Here is a 21,055-nt window from a genome sequence, read left to right as displayed (position 1 = left end):
AGGAAGTAAAGACATTGCGACATCAGTGATTCAACCATAATTTTATGAAGCTACAAAAAAGAACTGGTGAATAGCGGCCGACTAACCCAGTAAAGAAGAAATCGTTGAATGAGGTCCTTGTTTTTGCTTTCTTTGTGCACAAACAGTATTTCCATTTATGTTCCGAACATTGTGTCGGTGAGTAAATAATGACAGAATTTTCATTTTTGGGTACACTATCCCTATAAAAAGTCCAAAAAGTCAGCAAATGTTCACAAAGACCAAGGAAGTCAAACTCCTGCAAAACAAACGCTTGCACAGAATCATCCACAATTCAGCTACAATGAGACTTTGTGATATCAAGTAGGAATATCCCACATTAACCTATCTTTGAATTAAACCTTGCATAAAAATCTGGGGAACAAATCATTCCCAAAACATTGTAATTGCATTTACAGTAGAAAATCTCTCTCTATCGCCATCTGTGGCTGAGACAAAAAATAGCTAAAAGTCTAGTTTGTTGATGAATCACTATTGTAGGTAGGTTTACCCTAGGGAACCAAGGTAACACAGATTTGTATGTATTTGCTCTTTAACTAAATTTTGTTATTTTTTACCCCAAAGCATCTCTCATAGCTTTTTTTTTTTTTTTTAAAGAAAATAAATATTCAATAGTATAATTGTGGCTTTAAGATCCCATATATTTAAAAACTCGTATCAGCTCGAGGCGCCTTTCTTTGCTACACACTAAGCTTACTTCAAGCCTAATGGGGAAGAAGCTTAGCTGCATTTTTAATTAAATGATATTACACTTTAACACTGTAGCTCTCGTTTTCTCTCTCTCCCAGTGGTCTTTTTCAGCCTCAGTGAAACACCTAAATGTATAACCGTTCTCGTGCCGGCAAGGACAAATGGGCAGATGAGTTTCCAAAAGCCCATAAAAAACTAAAGTGATTTACACAGACTCGTATTTAGAGATTACTTTGATCTTCCAAATGGCTAAAACCCACATTCATCCGAAACTCTGGCTCTCAGTTGAAAAACCGTGCAGATAAACGGAGTCTGGATTTGGATGACATGGGCAGACTAAGCTGATATTATGCCTGCTGAGGCTGTCTTTCACATGTCACTCAGCATGTCATGCTTCCCCGGTAGAGGAGCTCGGAGAAATCGCTGCCACCAATACTGATTGCTCTTTTTAGAGAACCGTTCTGTGATGAACACTGGGCCACTGAGCATTGAAAGGTAAATAACATGCTCTAAGGACAAGGTCAAGAGAGAATTCACCCACAGATAAGGCCTCTATCATGGATCATAATCCACTTGTATAGCTTCACACGTAGTCTGGATGCATGTATTTGTACACAGATACAAACAGAGAAAGCTCAGATGGAGGGTTTGTTGTATATAGATAAGCTGCAATTTGAGGGTGTCTGTCTAAAATCAAGCTGGAATACATCAAACAGAATTTACAAAAGCATAACTGGTCGCAAAAGTGTTTAATGTACGGTAATCAAATGTATGGTAAAATTGTACAAACATTTGGTTACATGCCAATGTCAATTTTGCAAACCCTCCCATTAACTCCTTGTCTTGCCAGATAATCTAGCACAACTAGTGAACAAAAGGAGCTGAACATTTAATCACTGCAGTGAGAATGGCTTTGTCGAATAAACAGAGTAACAAGATCGTGTTACCAGTGCTGTTACGGTTTTTGTTAACTGAAATAAAGATGAAATAATAAATAATAAAAGTTGAAGTACTGAAATGACTGAAACAGAAAGAATGTAAAATTTCAAATGTAAGTATTTCTCATAAGCAAAATAAAAACTTCAACCAAATAAATACAGGTTTGAAACACAGTGATGGTGAGTAATGACAGAATTTTCATTTTTGTGTGAACTATCCCTTTAAAAAATTAAGAAAATGCAATTGTTTGCAAAGACTATATGACAATCATACACCTGCAAAGCAAAAGTTTTCATAGCATCATCAACCTTTTTTGTACTTTTTTGCTATAAACAAAATTACTAAACTTTAAAGTGAAATTTAAATGAAACCGAATAAACATTAAAACTGAATAAATGATACTAAAATAACATTGCACACTGCAAATTAGTAATAATATAAAGTAAAAAAATCACTGTTTGTTAACACATTACGTAATATGGCTGTTCACCAATAAATGGAAAACTATTTATTTTCAAATAAACCACTAAAAACTAAAAATTATTTGTTTTAAATGCTTTAATTTAGATATCAAAACATTGTAATGTACAGTATGATTACAGTAAGATTACATTTCACCCCAAAATGAAAATTATGAGTTTCTTTCTTCAGTTGAACATAAAAGATAATATTTTAAAGAGTTTCTGGTAGCCACTTCCCTTCATAATAATCTTCCCCCAAACTAAATAAGTCAGTGGCTTCCATCTGTTTGGTTACCAACACTCTTTAAAATATCTTTGTTTGTGTTCATCAAAAGGGATTCATATAGGTCTAGAACAGCACGTTTTTACCCTACAGATGCTACTGTAAATGACATTTCTAAAAAAAAAAAAAAAAAAAAAAAACACTAACCTTCATACACATTTCTCAGTTGTTTTCTCTCCTTCTATAGGGGACAAACATGAGTAAGAGCAGCTGAGTGAACGCCAGTTCTGCCAGTGAAGGAGAACAGATGAATAACACGTGTCACAAAGAACAGAAACTTGGTTGAGAGAAATAACACAGGGAACATAAAACAGAAATAAGAGAAGTTTCTGAAGTCTGTCGGGGGCTTCAACTAGACGTGTGTGGGGACGCAGATAAGTGCAGGAGGCGAACGCGGGAGATGGCAAGGGAAAAATAATGACAGCTCCCTGCGGAGCTGGATAAGAGAGCTTATATTTGGACGGTTTCTGCAAGACGGTGCCTATGTCGCTATTGCGTAATTGACAAAAAAAAGAGACATAATGGAAGCGGTAGGAGGGGCTGAGAAAAGCAGCAGACGAGGGCGAATGGGGGCAGCTGAATAATACATTCAAATGTAGTTTGGGTCTTGTTCTCACACATCTATTATTGAACATTAGCATGCTGTCAGAAACCGAGATAGCAGGGCAATTTCACAGATTTAGCTGAAGCCTTGCCTCCCAGTTGGAACATGTGAAGCATTTAGGGGATGAAAGGCTTCCTTTGAAGTCTTTAATGAATATCAGGAGAAATGATTTGTCACTATGCCAAAAACACGGCACTATATCAGCGTGCCTTCATAGAGGCATTTAAATTTATATGACCACAAGTTTTGTCTAAGGCTCTTGGTTTGCTTTGATGAGATTTGCGTTTGATTCGGGGTATCATTTATCATGTCTCATCTCTAGGATTCAGACACATGGCCATGTTTCAGAGGGAAAAACCAACTAGACAGATCTGTCACTGAGTGTTTTAGCTCAAGCTACAGACACTTTCGTCTCCCGGGGGTTGTTTTTTTATTAAAACTAACAGATTTCAGCACCAGACGTTCATTCGTGAAAATACATGGTAAAAAATCAAAAGTTGAGAAAACTTAAAAGTTTAAGTTACTGAGTTCTCCACTTGTTTTTGTAGTCAAATTCTGTGATTCATAGAAACTGAGTAAGAAGTTAAGAAAACTCAAAAAATAAAAATAAAAGTCCTGAAGCTGGTTGCCTTAAATATTTAAGATTTCTCAACTTCTGATTTTTACAGTGTACTGCACTTTAAGCCTCAGATAAACTAGGAGTGAGATAAGCATAAACCAATTTAATATTTATCATGCACTGAAGAATAAAAAAATTGTGTAGAAGCAATTTTCACTCAGAAAACATTTACAAAGAAAAGGCAATTAAACATGACATTTTAAAGCAGAAATACTCAAGTCCAGTAATATCTTTTTTATTTATAACTTCATAAAAAACATATTTTATTGTTTATAAACCTTATTTACCTCCATTTCTAGTTAGCTCACCCAAAGTTCACCCAAAAATGAAAATTATATAATAATTTATTTGTCCTCACATCGTTACCTTATTCTGCAGAAATGAAAATATTTTGAAAAATGATCCAATGTCTTTTGGATCCCATTGACATTTATGACTCTTCAAAATACCGTTTTTGTGCTCCACAGAAGAAATAATGATGTCTTGTGGTTTCAGAATGATATAAGGGTATAAAATGTCTTTTTTTGGTCAACTATCCCTTTCATTTCAAAGCCAAATTTCCCATAGTTAAAGAAACATACCACAGTGTTAAGACAAACACAAACTTTACAGCGAATATAATATGACACACAAAAATATGGGAACCCAGCTGCAGCTAAAGTCAGAAAAGATGAGAGAACCTGAAGAAAAAATCCAAACATTACACTAAAGACCGCTCTGATTACTGTAAAACAAATCCTCAAGAGCCTCATATAGACCAGAAACAATAATGTCAACATGAAATATGTATATACATGCATCATTTCTGGCCTAAAGGACATAAAACCCAACTAACAAGAAAAGGAAGGCCCTTCTTTCGATCAAAGCATAATTTATAGGAGCCGAACGCAGCTAATGAATGAATTTAGATTCTATTAAATGTGAAGAGAGTGGCCTCTCAGACTGGTGACTGTCTAAAACTGCCCCATGGGCAAAAACATTTCCTAATTAAATATTGATCTCTAAAGAAGGTAATTAACCAACTGTGAAGGTAGTTGGACACGAAATGATTGGACTGGGAAATGTTGCTTGTATGATCCTGTTCTGGGCAGAGGAGAGACTTCTGGTCTGAAAAAACAACAGATAAACTCCACTTCTGCTCTGACAAAGCATGTTAAATTACCTCGATTCACAGTTACAGCTTATAGAAATGAATACTTGTGATCACCAAAGCATAACAATAATCTGCTTTTTCACAACAAGCTGAACTCTTCTGCACATAATTGTCTGCTTGTTCAAAGGGTTGAAAAAAAAGTTGCAACGCTGGCTCAAACAACAGTGTGTGTTTGGGTGAATCTCACATTTTGAATCCCTTAATGTAGACCTATTAAAATGACAACTAAAGCAAATGTCTCTCATAAGGACAATGAACTTGACAAACTGTTAACAAATAGATTTTGGAGCCTGTAATGTTTACATAACTTAAATTAAGCAGTTTTTCACAGAAAACAAAACAAAACATTATACAGAAAAGTTGGCTTAAGACAGTAACCTTGGCAGAACAAATGTATTTTTCACAGTTTTGATGAAAATTCAGTCCACAGACAGAGATCTGAGAGTAAATGCAAAGAGCACAACAAACTGCTCTAAAGAGAAAGCCCCGTGTGAATCGTTGTGCTTTGCAATTATATTCTGGGATCATCGGTCTGTCCGCAGATAGTATTTGTGATCAATAGTTTGATAAATAAATGTGACCTTTCAAGGCAACACAAGTTTCACACAAAAATATTAAGCAGCATAAGCAGCACTATACTGTAAATATTACTATTGTTTGTTTGGCAATAGATTACGATAAAAAATATTAGAAAATGGGATTTCATTTTCTTGTGATCTCGACAAGTTGTTTACTTAATATTTCCGACATAGTTGTTCTCTAAGTTTCTAGGTGGAAGTACAGAACTGAATACAAACTGATGGTATATATATATATATATATATATATACATATATATATATATCCTCCTAAAATTAAGTTGCAATCACAAGAAAACAGCCATTGTTATAATCAATTGCCTCTTCAGACTTCCGTAAAAGTATGATATAGCAATATTGCAAAACTGCTTGAGAAGCAGACAGTTTGATGACATCAGCTTACCTCCAAATATGTTCAAACCTTCAGATTGAGTATTAGCACCCCAGACGCTTAATTATTCAGGTGTCTTCGTGCAGTGCAGATATGGATATAAGGACAGGTGAAGTGCTGCACTCACTGAGCCTCGGGCACTTTTCTGGGAGAAGATAGAGCTGCTGACAGAAAGGTATATGCCAGGTTAACACTTTCACCTGAATGTTTGCTGCATGAAGTTTGTACATTACACTAGTTCAGCTTAGAGTTTCCAGTCCAATGACCAATTATAGGAAAACAATTATACATTTGGCAAATACCTTAAGTGTACTTAAAGTAACAAAAACAGTTTTGTACCCTATCCACTTTGTCTGTTAACTATGTACTTGATACTTGATTTAAAGTACAGGTAAAACATATGTTTTACGTGTTTGATGTGAAACTACCTGTTGGTCAACCATTGACAATCCATTATAAATTATAAAATGGTTGCTGGTTTCTGTCTGGTCTATAGTTCAAAGCTAGTACACCATTTTGGAGTAGAATCAAACCAGCTACCACTTAGTCAAACCATTTAAAGTTTTTTAAAGGGGTCAAATGACATTGCATTATACAAAATACACAAAATGATGTTATTTTTAGCAATGTGTTTATGTGGTTTAAGGTTAAAAAAATTAATTTCCACATACTGTACATTATTGTACATATCCTCTATGCCCCGCCTTTTGAAACGCATCGATTTTTACAAAGCTTATCATTCTGAAAAGCAAGGTTTGCTCTGATTGGCCAGCTATCCAGTCCTTTGGCCGAATGCCAAGCGTGTAGTGTAAATTTTATTCCCCTCACCATACTGTGATGCCTTGTCCCAGCTCGACGAGACAAAACCAATAAAACCAATTACAAACGAGGCATTTGTTGCATCCAGTGGGGACATAATTACTGATTATAATGACTTCTACTGTGTTTTTGCACATTGCGTTGCATATCGTGCTGCATAAACACTGCTCAAAACTTTTGGTTGGTTTGGTTTGAATCATCAGTGGCAAATCCTTTAAATATGTAAACATACTTAAAGACTGTGAGTCAGAAGCACCAGACTGTCCTTGCGAAGTTGGAATTGCCCAGCATTGAAGGCTTCTCTCCTCTGTATATTTGGGTTGAACTGTTCCAGAACAGTGTTGTACTGTAAATACAACTTAACCTCTGGTTTCTGAAGACCAAACAAAGTAGTTTTGCTTTCACAACAAAACAGCATCTCCACGACATGACTGCAGCGGCAACAGTGAGAATAAAAGTTTGCGCGAACATTTGGGCAGCGTTATGCAAATCTTCCCACATAGTGATGTAGACGTGGGGGCGTGTTTAAATGAGCCGTTTCAGGTAGGAGTGGTTAATTCTTAACTTTTATTAAGAATATCTCTTTGGACTTGAGACTTTAATCTTTGCCACTTTACAGATCTTATTTATGCAGCAAGAGCTTGTAACACTCAAAGGAGAAAGGAAAAATTTAAAGCCCCTTTAAAATGGTTTTTGGAATATGATGACTGATAATAATAATAAAGACCAGCATGACCAGCCAAAGACCAGTTAGAAACCAGTCACCATGTTCCAAGTTACGTCACAACTAGTCATTTAAGATGGATTTTCAAACAAGGTATGCAGTGCACTTAGATTTAATGTAAACTGATACCACTACCAAGCTGCAACTTAAGTCTATTTAACACTTTAACAGAAAACTGAACTTTACATACTGACAATTTATGTCAAATCCGTCCTTCTTGTCCACTTTAATATCTCCCCTAAAATTATCTGAATGGACACAGTAAAGGACACTAGAACAAAGTACTAAAGGTCTCTGCCCTTAACGGCACCGTACCGCTCTATTAATTGTGGTGAACACTCAAACTCTTTTCACTATAATTGGCTCTGTTAGACGTGCTTATATGTGATTGGCTGACACTGCAATTATAAATGCTTTGAAGCTGGGGAGATTTCACCTACTCTTACAATGCAGTCCCAGTGCGTCATGCTGTGATGTGAATATTATGGAGGCATGGGAATGCTGTTTGTTAATTCAAAGTGCTGTTCTGCAGAGGTTTTCATGTGACTGCAATGAGTGCGCACGAAGGACCATTTTACAAAATGTTTGAGATCTTCTTCTTACCCTGCAGGAGGGAAGGTTTATGACAAATGATGCTGTCAGAAAACAAGTACTTTGGCTCTCTTGCTTTGGGAGAAAATAAAATGTCATTTTATATGGATTTCTCGCCTTCACTCTCTAACACATACGTACACAGCATGGACAACTATGCATCAACTCCTAGCATTAATGTTCAGTACAATAAATGTGTTCATTAATGTATAGCACACACTATGGATATAGCAGAGTTGTCACACTTTTCACTCCACAGAAAATTTTTCAGTCTTGGCGTAAAAAAAAAAGAAGTTAAATTCTAGTGGACATTTCTGTAGTCATACCAGCAAAACTACAGTTCATTTAACACGTTTTGAGAACATGCTTCAGTATATATGGGGTAAGTTGTAACAATGACCTGCCATTAAACAACCTAGTATGGGCTTTTCCACAGAATTTATATGGGAAATTACGAAATAAAGCAATTTATGATACAGAAAAATATTAATATATAGTGCTGGATAGTAAATGATTAATGCAATCAGATTCCAAAATCGTATTACCTGTAATTTAATTATATATTAAGTTTTAAAATGCTGAAAATCAGGTTACAGTTACTTTTTTGTGGATTACATTATTACAAATTATTTACATTTTGGCATTATACATAATTTATTGATTTTCCCAATTGTTATTATTATATTATTTTTACATTTTTCTTTTTCTAATTACCCCCCCCCCCCCCCATCTAATTTAACAAATGCACATGTATCTATTTAGTTTATAATGTGACACAAGATTTCCATTTTGAATAAATGCTGTTTATATATATATTATTATATATATATATATATATATATATATATATATATATATATATATATATATATATATATATATATATATATATTCAAAAGGAGTTGAGTGTTTCCAACGTTGATAATAAATCGGCATAACAGAATGATTTCATGTGACAATGAAGAGTGCAGTAATGATGCTGAAAATTTGGATTACAGGAATAAATTATTTTATTAGTATATATAACAGTTATTTTCTGTATTTTTGATCAAGTAAATACTTGATGATCACAAGAAACTTCAGTAAAAATTAAAACTCGTGATCCCAAACTTTTGAACAGTAGTATACACACACACACAAAATTGTAGTTACTGAAATAAAGTCATTTTATATGACAACTATAGCCCACAGCGTTCCTTGTTTCAAATTCATGCTTTCCACGTAAAAACACCTTCACGCACTGACATCTTTTCAAAGCCACTTTTCTACTACTTCCACCAACTGCAAGATGCAGTGACAGCTAACTGTGTCCATAAAATGGTCTCAATTAAAGACATACTTCAAGAGTTGCTGTTACCTAAGGTTTATTGCTTCTACATGAAATATTTTTCTATTCAGGACTAGAACGTTTAGCTTAAATCATAACACTACTGTGAAATGTCCTTAATTGTCGAGCTGTCTATTGGAGGCCCCAACTGTCGAGGATAACGGTTCTTGTTCTCTTACTGTGCATGTTTGTGTTTGCATGGTTTAGAGACAGATATTTTAATAACTACCCAAGGGAATAAATTAGACTGTAACAAACTCCATGCAAAACTACTGGAGTAAGTCGCTCCTTTATAAAGATGTCAAATAAGATATGGCTGTGTAGAGGCATCTGAAAGAAAACAATCCTGTGCATCATCTGCACACATAATCAACAGACACATGTTAAAATCATCTACTGAGCTGCATATCTATCTATATTTGAGTACGTTCATCTGCAAACCTTTTTGCAACTGAATGCTGTATTCACAATACCTTTTCAAGCTGCATTTATTCCTAAAGGTCACGCCGATATTTGAGTAAACTTTTGGCATGAACGCTCCAAAACTACTGAGCAAACCCACATGATGCAGCAGAAAAATGAATCTACACAGTAACAAAACCCACTGCATCTCAAAACCAACAACATTTTATCGCCATGGTACGAAGAGGCTTTCCTCTGGTGGTTTTAACATTCAAAACGGATCTGACATCTGTGCCGAGCACCAGCTCCCCGACTGGGAGGGAGTTTCAGAACAATGACAAAATTATACAGAAGCTTCCTGGATGTTGCCCTAAACATGGCATTGCTTGAAAGCAACAAACATTTAACTCGAGATGTTTCCCACACTCGAGTCGTTTCGTTTCAGTGACATCCGTTTAATTTTGAGAGACTAGGCAATGTGAACATGAAAGGCCCGTCTCATCTCCTCATGTATAACGGAAAGGAATCAGATAGACTTCAAGAGAAGCTTCTCACTTTGATCCCAGAATTTGAAAATGTTTAATTGCACCATGTTGATAGCAGTCATTATACTGTAATCATGATCCCTGAAAAGAGTACACCAGCATAGAAATTCACACACTAGCAAGAGGCAGCTCTCTGTGTAACTGTAATTTTCCATACACAGTATTCACCAATTTACAGATTATGGCAATTCTCTGAGGGGTAAACAGTTTTTGTTTTTTTTTCTCTTTGCAAACAGATATAATGTTGCGGTTTTCAAATGAAAGTGCATCGTTGTAATGAATTAACGAAATGTCACTTCACCACAAAATAAATAATTATACGTATTCAGTATTTTTTTTCTCCTGTTAAAAAAAAAAAAAAAAAAAAAAAACCTGTATGAGTTGCTTTCTTATGTTAGGCATAAAAGAAAATATTTTGAAGATTGCTCGTAATCAAACAGTTGGTGGTTCCCATTGACTTCCATAGTATTTATTTTCCTACTATGGGAGTCAATGGGAACCACAAAGTGTTTAATTACCAGCAATCTTCAAAATATCGTCTTTAATGTTCAACATTAAGTAAATCATACAGGTTTGGAATGACATGAGGGTGAATAAATGATGACAGAAATTTTGGGTGAACTATCCCTTTAAATCAGCCATAACACTGATTTTTTGATTGATTTCATTTAATAATTTATTCAGCGAGGGCACATTTGATCAATGTGACAGTTAAGTCTTTTACATTGTTACTAAATAAAATCTAATTCAAATAGGCCTACCTACGTTTTCCTGAACTTCATCAATAAACCCAGAGAAAAATGAATTATTAAAAACCACAGTTAAAAATATGGAGCTGCATAATTGTTTCTCAAGCGCTAAATTAGCAAATAATAATTACAGTACTCAACATTTGTAGTGGATCAAAAAAGTTCTGAGTTATCCAGAGACAAGAACATGTTTTGGTTTTAGGGCAACTTTGATGAAATGTTTTGATCCACTTTAAATGTTTATGAAGGATCACGCAGAAAACTGGAATAATGGCTGCTGAGAATTCAGCTTTGCCATCACTAAAATAAATATTTAAGGACAAATTGCCTATAGGCCTACGTTTTGTTGTTGTTGTTGTTGTTGTTGTTGTTGTTGTTGTTGCGTGTGTGTGTGTACGTACTTCGCCAGCATAATAAACGTGTCAAACTTTTAAATGTTGTTGTAATTTTACCTTCATTTTAAGGCAAGCCATTTGAAACAAGCGCACTAAAACCTACTGTTTTAGCTTACTGTCCTATAGGTCTAAATCAATAAATAAATCTCTTCAGTTTAATAGGATCCACTCTGTCCTGCAGTCATGAGGTAAATTCAGTTTAGCTCTGGCTAAGAAAAAAAAATCCACTACAAAACAGCATCGTAACAAAAAGAGTAACTGCAACAATAAGCTAACATTATATCAATAGACCTGCAATCCAAATCAAGGTTTTTTCCTCTCTCTCTCTCTCTCACGCCGCTTTTCTGTTCCTTCAAGCTTTAATTCAATTGGAAACTCATGAGCTTATGCAATTATAAAATATTTCAACTTGAACTTTCAAGTTCGCCATGAATAGCTACTGAAGTATTCCGACGCCTATGCTTAATGCTTAAATTTATGCAGTTTTGTTTACGATAGATGGCGCAAGTAGCATCTTGTGTTTTTCGTGAATTCTCGATCGGTGGATCATGGATGAGCAATCAGTTACGTTCCCTTTCCGAAAGGTCAGACATGGCCATTGTTACGTCCATCGGGACGTCTGTGTATTTTCATTTGCTGTGGTAAAATGTAGTGCCTGTCTTGGTATGCTTTCTGTTGTGCTTCTCTGTTGCTCCTATCCACAGGTTAGGAGAAATATTTTACTCAATAAATGTGATAAGTTGATACTTCCTCTAGTGTGTTAAGAAGTTCTCTCCATTGTGCATATAACTATATTTAAGGACATCCACATGATATATTCCTGACAGTGGAAGCAAAACTGTTTGGAAATCCCTTTTATCTAGTTTCCATTCTTATGAGTTAAACATTTTCTTTTTAATGTCATCTAAAATCCATTCTGCTTTGCAAAATTGCACTTGAACTGGATATATTGTTGTGAATAACAAGTAATCCAGTTCATTGTTTTCACTGTGCATATCCAAAGCAGCTTTACAATATACAATAGTCCCTTATACTCCCACTGATCAAGCCGAAGGCGACAATGGCAAGGAAAAAATCCCTGATGTTTACGTTGATGGCAGACATTGGGAACCAAGACTCCGCTGAGGAAGTCCAACTCCTCAGGCTAGCACATTTCTGAATACAATGCAAGCATACATACATGTTTTTGATTACATCCAGACACACAGAATTAATTGTAGAATCATTTGCTGTTTAATTAAATAAAATGGTTACAGTGATTCCAATTGGCTGTTACAGATAGTTTTTATAGAAGTACAGGTTAAACCATCACAATTGACTGGACTAGCTGATAGCATTTAGCCACCAGGTCAAAATTATAGTTGATTTTCCACCAATAACCTTGATTACTAAACCTTTCTGTGCACAACACAATAAAATATTTTGTTAGTGAAATAAATCTATTTTATTATTATTTATTAGGCCTTGAATCAAAGACATTTTAGTTCATAAGTTCCATAGTGTACCATAATGTTTCTTGAAGAACTTAGGAGAACCCTGCAAATACTAATACTAACCCTGTAAATAAAGACTGGCACCAACACCGTACCTGGGATTTACGATGCCTGTCAAGACCTTAAACTGTTAAATAAATATACTCTTACTAACCCTAATATCTTGACTATACATGACTAACAACTCCAATTTTATTGGAGCTCCACACCTCCACAATACTCAGGTCATCTTAATTCTTAACCTGTATTTATTATTTAATTCTATGGGTAACTGTGATGGACTGGCTGTGGCCTATAGATAATGGGCTCCAGGATGCCTAGCGATTTGGAAAATGGATGGATGGATCAATAGGTACTATGTAAGTGTGATTTACTTTGGTGTTCTAGTTGTAACATGCGGTTAACTCGTAGTCATTAGTCTGAGTGCTCCAGGTGAATCTGCCAAGAAAGACATGTGGTATTTAAAGGGGGGGTGAAATGCTCGTTTTCACTCAATCTCCTGTTAATCTTGAGTACCTATAGAGTAGTACTGAATCCTTCATAACTACAAAAAGTCTTTATTTTTATTATATTTATAAGAGAAAGATAGTCTGTACCGATTTTTCCTGGAAAAACACGAGCGCCTAGAGGCGTGACGTGTGGGCGGAGCTAAAGAATCACGAGCGCCAGTAGGCTTTTGAGTTGAGAGCGTGTGGAAGCTGTGACACAGATCCAGAGGCTGAAATTTAACAAGAGCAGCATCAGCAAAGGCGGTATGCTATGTGGTATGTACTGAAACTGTATATGTTTGCTTAGCGGTTTTGGAAAATGACTAAGTTCCACTTTATGTCGTCTTTTTTTTTTTAAGCTTACATGTGGAAAGTGCAGTTTGATGACAACATCGCATGTTGTTTACTTGATGTGCTTATGCGCTGATAGCTAAGTTAACAACACAGAGATATTTGAAGCAGTTTTACTCACCGCCTGCGGTTCCAACACACGATCGTGACCCTTTTTAGTTGGGACTGCATTATCCTTAAGAAATAAACGATGTGCAATCCGAAATGCAGGGAACAAACAAAAACACTTGCACAACTCCGTTGATGCTCTGTAAAAATAAACTCCATCCACTGGTCCCTTAATGCTGTTTCTCTTTTGGTAATCTGTGCAGGGTTGTCTTGCCCTGACAACCAAAAACACACTTCTTTTGTGACTTTTCGCGACGCTCTCGCTCTGATCAGGCTGTGCTCAGCCTCTCATTGCTCTGCTCTACGGGAGCGTGCGCTCTTCCGGCAGACATGCCCTCAGGACCCATATAAGGAAATTCCGCTCCATCTAATGTCACACAGAGCCATACTCGAAAAAAACTTTCCGAAACTTGTGTCAAACCGGAAGAGGTTTTTTTGGAACAAAAATACTCCTTCAAACGTACAACTTAATTTTTGAAACTTTGTCCATGTTTAGCATGGGAATCCAACTCTTTAACAGTGTAAAAAACTCAGTATGCATGAAATAGCATTTCACCCCCCCCCCCCCCCCCTTTAAATGCCACCATCAAGACAGCATGCACTCTTAGAAAAAAGGGTTAATTGTGGTTCTATATAGAACCATAGGGTTCTTTACTCAACTCAAAAGAACCTTTTATGCTAAAAAGGTTCTATAATGAAAAGAAAGAACCCTTTTGGCACAAAGGTTCTTTAGGCTATTATTCGTTCACATATTACATTATTCTGCAACATTATGTATTTGTAATTAAATTATTGTTTGTAGTAACTTAATATCACATTTTAATCATGCTGATTTTTGGAGAAAGCTGAAATGGCATAAACTAAGTGAGCAGATCACTCTCTCTCACTATTTGATTACTCTAGTCTTTATCCACTCATTATCATCATCTGAACTGATTCAAATGATTCGCGAACTAGCTCCGAACTCCCGAACTGATTCAAATGATTCGCGATCCCGCTCCAAACTCTCGAACTGATTCAAATGATCCGCGAAGCCGCTCCGAACTCCCGAACTGACTCAAATGATTCGCGACCCCGCTCCAAACTCCCGAACTGATTCAAATGATTCGCTAACCCGCTACGAACTCTCGAACTGATTAAAATGATCCGCGATCCCCAAACTGACTCAAATGATTCGCGAACCCGCTCCGAACTCCCGAACCGACTCAAATGATTCGCGATCCCGCTCCGAACTCTCGAACTGATTAAAATGATCCTTGATTCCCAAACTGAATCAAGTGAAGCCCCAAAAAAGTATTGAGTGCATAATTAAACCTACTTTGGATTTTTATTTTTCTTTATTTTTAAGTTTCCTACTTTGCTTTTTTTCTAAGCTGCAAGTCACCATCAGAATTAAAACATAAAAACTCTTGAAATATTTCAGTCAGAAATATTTTCAGTCTGTGAATCTAGAATATAGGAAAGTTTGCTTTTTTTAATTGAATTACAAAAAAATAAAGAACGTAAACGTCAGTGGAAGCACCATCGTCATGTGTGTTTATTGACAATAGAAAAGTGTGTAGTGAGAATGTGGGTAAAGTAATGGTTAGACTATTATTGTGCTTCAGCCTGCATCTGCCCTGACCCGATTCTTTAGCACCAAAACAAACACACCCATACCCCAACAGGACCTGCTACGGTGGCCGAGAGAGAAAACATGCTGCAAATGACAAAAATACCTGTAAATTATAAAAACATCTTCATCAGTTTGACAACACGTGCTGCAAATACTCACAATACAAACAAATAAAGAAATGTGCTGCAAAAACACAGACCACATCAGAAATATTTAAGGGAACCGTAAAGTGACAAATGTGGCTGGGACATAATTTATAAATGTTTGCTCTGAAAAAATATCTTTTGTTTATTTTAACAATCCTGGACATAGCCTAAATAAGCTGACTAATTTCTGTACCTGTGAAAGGTTATGTAAGCTGGCTTACTTTTACAGCTTACCTTACAAAAACTAACCATAGCCTGTGGTTTTACTATTGAAATGAATTAATTAATAAATAAATGTATTATATTAAAAAAGCAAACAAAAAATGGTTACTGTAATCATTAACAAATTAACCATGGATTTACTAGCCTACTATAACCATAGTTTAACCATGGTATTTGTACAAATCATAAAGATGGTAATCAATACTCAAAATACTATTTTTGTTGGGGTAATTTTGTTTGTGTTGAATATTTGCAGAGCGTTTCTGTTGTGAGCATTTGTAGCTTGTCTTTGTATTTCATTGTGTTGAGTATTTGCAGCAGGTGTGCTGTCAAACTGATGAAGAGGTTTTCTTAATTTGCTGGTGCTTTTTCTATTTGAATGTGTTTTGTGAAGTTGAGCTCTCTCGGCCACCGTGCATCAACAACGATGGCGGAAACAAGCGAAGATGAAGCACAAAAGCCAACATGGATAAGTTGTGTGAAACATCGCAAAATCGTTACTCACCTATCAAAAAAAAAAAACAAATAAACCTTGGCATCCGATTCGAGCCCTTCCCAATCCGTTTCTCTCCACCGCTGGAAAGCTGCAACTATATTTACGCGGGTCCTACCTCTTGCTTGATTGTAAACGCTCTTTTTTATCGGCCATCTCTCTCAATAAAAGCATCAGCTAAATGACTAAATGTAAATGTAATGTGCACTCAAATAGAGCGCGCTCTTCTCGCCATCAGGACAAGACACGCCCACTTACCGCTGATTGGCTACAAGTGTGTTTTGGGACTCCGTCAGACACAGCGATCCCACACAGACACAAATGATCCGCGATCCCCAAACTGACTCAAATGATTCGCGAACCCGCTCCAAGCTCCCAAACTGATTCAAATGATTCGCGATCCCGCTCCGAACTCCCGAACTGACTCCAATAATTTGCGATCCCCAAACTGACTCAAATGATTTGCGAACCCGCTCCGAACTACCAAACTGATCTCAAATGATTCGCGATCCTGCTCCAAACTCCCGAACTGACTCAAATGATTCGCGATCCCCAAACTGATTCAAATGATTCGCGAACCCGCTCCGAAATCCCGAACTTACTCAAATGATTCGCGATCCTGCTCCGAACTCCCGAACAGATTCAAGTAATTCGCGAACCCCAAACTGACTCAAAAGATTCGCGAACCCGCTCCGAACTCCCGAACTGACTCAAATGATTCGCGAACCCGCTCCGAACTCTCGAACTGATTCAAATGATCCACAAAGCGCATTAAAATGATTCACGCTCCGAACTCCCGAGCTGACTCAAATGATTCACGCTCCGAATTGCCAAACTGACTCAAATGATTCGCGATCCCGCTCCGAACTCTCGAAATTTATATAAAGGTTCCATAGAAAACATTTTTCCTGGTTACAAAGAACTCTAAAGGGTTCCTTTGACTGAACCCTTAAAAAGGGTTCCATATATAACCTTTTAGGGGTTCCAAATACGTAGCGCCTGATAGAAACTTTTAAGGTTCTATATAGAACCTTTTCTTCTAAGAGTGTGGATGAGAGATGTTTGTGTGAAGGAGATTCCCTTAGGATTGGTTTATTAGTCATCTACTTATAGAAATAGAACATTACTATTAGTTTCACTCATATTTAGACTTGCATAACTTTAATGTAATTAGCCTACTTGTTTTAAACCTTTTAAGCAATGCTGGGCTGCAAATGTTTATATAAATCATGCAGTCATACAATTTAAGATACTCAAGTGAATTCAAAATAATCGAATGTCATCAGAGTAATACTTAATACTGTTATGCCCTCTGCTGTGCAAAAGAGAGAAGACATGCTGGCATTTTCACATTTGTTAGTAGAGGGAGTAAATAACATAATCCTTTTACATTTGTCTAAACTTAGAAAGGAGGAACAGTGCAAGACAATTCACTGTTCAGATAAAACCAAAACATTCCTCTCAAAGTCACATTGAAAAAAACTAATGGACTGTTTGAACTGGAATAAGAGATTAAAATGTCTTTATAATATACATTTTTATTTGAAGTATTAGATGATTTCCAATCTTTCAGCAGTTTTACCCTCAACTTTGATCGTTGTCTCACTTTTTCTTCATGTTTTGATTTATTTTCTGACTTATGCACTCCCTAGCTTGTTCTAGATATGAAAATGTACACAACTTAGCAACAAGTTTTCTTTGTAAGCATCACATTTAAACAAATTAAATACAATATACTTGAGTCAGCGTGAAGAATTGATAAAATGACTCGGCCAAACCTGCTTATCCACGATCAAAAACTGAACGTTTTCTTAAGTACAGCCACATTAATTAAAATTCACATTTCCGGTGATTGACTGCCATTACAACCAAAGAAAGCACTGCGCGCGAGATATTCTCCATTATTTAAGAAATAAGAACATCGAAAGTATGGGATAATGTTTATTCCAGGGAAAATAAAATAAAAAATATGGCATTACAAGATTAGAAAATTTAAATTATGCATACTGTGAAAAAGAAGGGTAAAAAGGCAGTTAGAGATGCATAATGAGAAAAGATGGGGCTGCCGTGCTTTGTGCACAAACGGCACACCAATGTAACCCTGAAGCTGGCCGGCCCTCATCAGAAATAAAAAAGCAGATTCTTTATGGTGGTATTTAAATACGAACCAAGAAAACAAAACACAAACTGCCCCGTCCCCACCCCGCCGTCAACTTAAGGATTGTGCAAAACATGGCATTTGAAGGTTTTATTGAAACAGCTTGTACAAAACAAAGAGAAAAAGTTACATGGAATCTGTGCTCGAGAGCAGCACAAGATGAACTAAAAATAAATGGACTAAAGGAGGGGACAAGGAACAAAAATCATTTATCCCGCATAATTTGCTTTGTCGTCTGTCCATGCGTGAACAAGACTGGTCGTTTTAATAAGGGTGCCATACTAAAAAGTCTCAAATCAGAGGTAATCATTTTCAGCTTTTTTTCCTTGAGGGGGGCTGCTGGGGGGGGGGACAGCAGCACAACAACAGGGTAGGTTGGGTTAAGAGTTAGGGGAGGGGTCAGTTCACATCGGCTTCTAGAACCCGTGGACTTTGAGCTGCTCCTCTTTGGCCAGTTCAATCTGTGAAATGAAGGAAACGGATCAATTAAATCAACTCCCTTTACAAGGCCAACAGATTAGATGTCAAAAAAAAACCAATCGGGTTCATACTTACATCAGTGAGAAACTGGCAAATGTTCTTGCGCTGGTCACCTTGCAGCTGAATCACTTCACCATACTCAGGGTGCTCAATCACAGTCCCATTGCAGGCAAATTTCTGAAGATATAAGGGAATGTTAAAACCAATCCACCCATATAACTGTAAACCAATGAAGTCTGCATCATTTTAGAGCGTCTTTAAAGACAACCTTCTTGAAGGCCTTGACTAGCTTCTTTTTATCATAGTCGTCGGCTATGCCCTGAACCGTGGTCAGAGTCTTCCGCCCGTTCCTCTGTTGAATTCTTATGTGGATGTAGTCCTCAGTCCCACCTGGGAGCCGATCATCACCCTTAGTTGCATCAGCAAAGGGGTCTTTGGAAAGATGAACAAAAATCATTAGCAATGTTTGTTGCATCAGATTTCCTGCTTTGCTTGAAAGAGATCAAAGATCATATTTTAACTAGCTCCCCTAATGTTCTTTATGAATTAAAAACAACTAACCTAATATATTCTATCACCTCAAATATTAAATCTGCTTCTGTAGGGCCCTCAAATGAACAAGTTGGAACAAAGCGACGCCTCTCCGTTAACAACAGGGTTGAGTTCAGGTCTGATCTGGCTGTTCAAGATATCAAAAAGGCTTGATCGATTTCCATATACAACAACGGTTTGTGTTTAACGTGTTAGTTATCGTCAATCTTGACATCAATCCAAGTGCAGAAGGTTCGAGATGTTTCTAGGAGATGGGGCGAAGTCTAAAAATAAGCCGTCATCCATTTTGTATCTCGTCCAGAAAAACAAGCTGGCGATCAAAATGGTTAGTCGGTCGTCGAGTTAGATAACAACCGCGATTTAATTCGAGATAAACTCGACGCTAAACATCTAATAAAGTACTTATAAACTGGATTTAAGACGGATGTGGTTTTTTTAATCAGGCGTATTTTCCATATTATGAGCGAGCTAAACAAGAATAAAAACTGAGGCCTAACGTTAGTTGCCGTATCTGACAGAGATTTTCGACGATTAAAAGGTTAAATCAAATGCGACACTATTTTTGAATAATCGGCAAATTGATTTATGGTACATAAGTCGTGTCAAAATAACATTTATTCAATTAAAAATCATGGTCGTTTTCTGTCGCCCTTCCCCCCACACAATAAAACACTACGTTTTCAGAGATCTCGAGTCTTACCAAAAGTTTGGAGGTTCTGGATAGCGGACATACGATAAGATTCCCTTTCCTTTCGGACGACAACGGGTAGTCTCGCGGTTTTGGTTTCCTGGGAATCTGGACTGATTATTGAAGGGGATTTCTTCTCAGACGGAGCTTCGCTCGGGTTTGGTGAGCTTAGAAAATGGCGACTCTGGGTTTTGAGCACTTGAAAACAGCGTTATTAAGCCCCGCCTCCAACTGGGAGCATGACGTCAGCCAAACGCAAGACTTCTGCTGTTTTACAGGAAATATTTCGGCCTTTGTTAGGATATTTATCACATTCACATTAAATTATGATTTCCTGGTGGGGTAAAAAATGCACGGCTGACTTGTTTACAGTAATCGCATAACATAAAACTGTGTTTGTGGTAACCTAACACTTAATTATTCAGGTAACAGGATTATTCACTATTACAGGCCTTTAACAACATAAAATCTGAGGAACTCAGTAGCTTACGGACCTTATTAACATATCTTTTTAAGAATGACAGCAAGTCTGTAAGGATAGATGTACAGCACATGTACTGCTCCTTCCTTTCCCAAGGGGCTCCCACTCCCAAAATAAATAAATAAATAATAAGATTTATTTTAAAATATGATTTAGTATATTGTACTTTAAATTATCCCCTATCTTATTTCAAAATGTTTTCTTTTGCTATTCTTTTTTAAAGGGTTTAAATTTTATGTTAACTAAATATATGCTAGTTCTCTCTCTCTTTCTTTCACAGACACAAAAACACACACACACAAACACTATTTATATTTGTTTATTATTATTAATTAATTATATATATTTCCACACACACACACACACACGTGTGTATATATATATATATATATATATATATATATATATATATATATGTGTGTGTGTGTGTGTGTGTGTGTGTGTGTGTAGAAATATATATTTATATTTTTT

General features: G+C 36.5%; 1 protein-coding gene across 1 annotated transcript; it reads right to left on the bottom strand.

Moving 5' to 3' along the window:
• Window positions 1-18,153: 18,153 nt before the first annotated feature.
• Window positions 18,154-20,337, bottom strand: LOC127979587 (eukaryotic translation initiation factor 1b-like). The gene is made up of 4 exons (XM_052585125.1): window positions 20,116-20,337; window positions 19,132-19,295; window positions 18,939-19,040; window positions 18,154-18,844 (listed from the first exon to the last, which is right to left on the bottom strand). The coding sequence occupies exons 1-4, from the start codon at window positions 20,144-20,146 to the stop codon at window positions 18,800-18,802; spliced, it is 342 nt and encodes a 113-aa protein (XP_052441085.1). The 5' UTR covers window positions 20,147-20,337; the 3' UTR covers window positions 18,154-18,799.
• Window positions 20,338-21,055: the final 718 nt, after the last annotated feature.

Source organism: Carassius gibelio, chromosome B19, assembly GCF_023724105.1.
Source record: "Carassius gibelio isolate Cgi1373 ecotype wild population from Czech Republic chromosome B19, carGib1.2-hapl.c, whole genome shotgun sequence".
NCBI classification, from domain to species: Eukaryota; Metazoa; Chordata; class Actinopteri; order Cypriniformes; family Cyprinidae; genus Carassius; species Carassius gibelio.
This window is presented reverse-complemented; position numbering and strand designations above follow the sequence as displayed.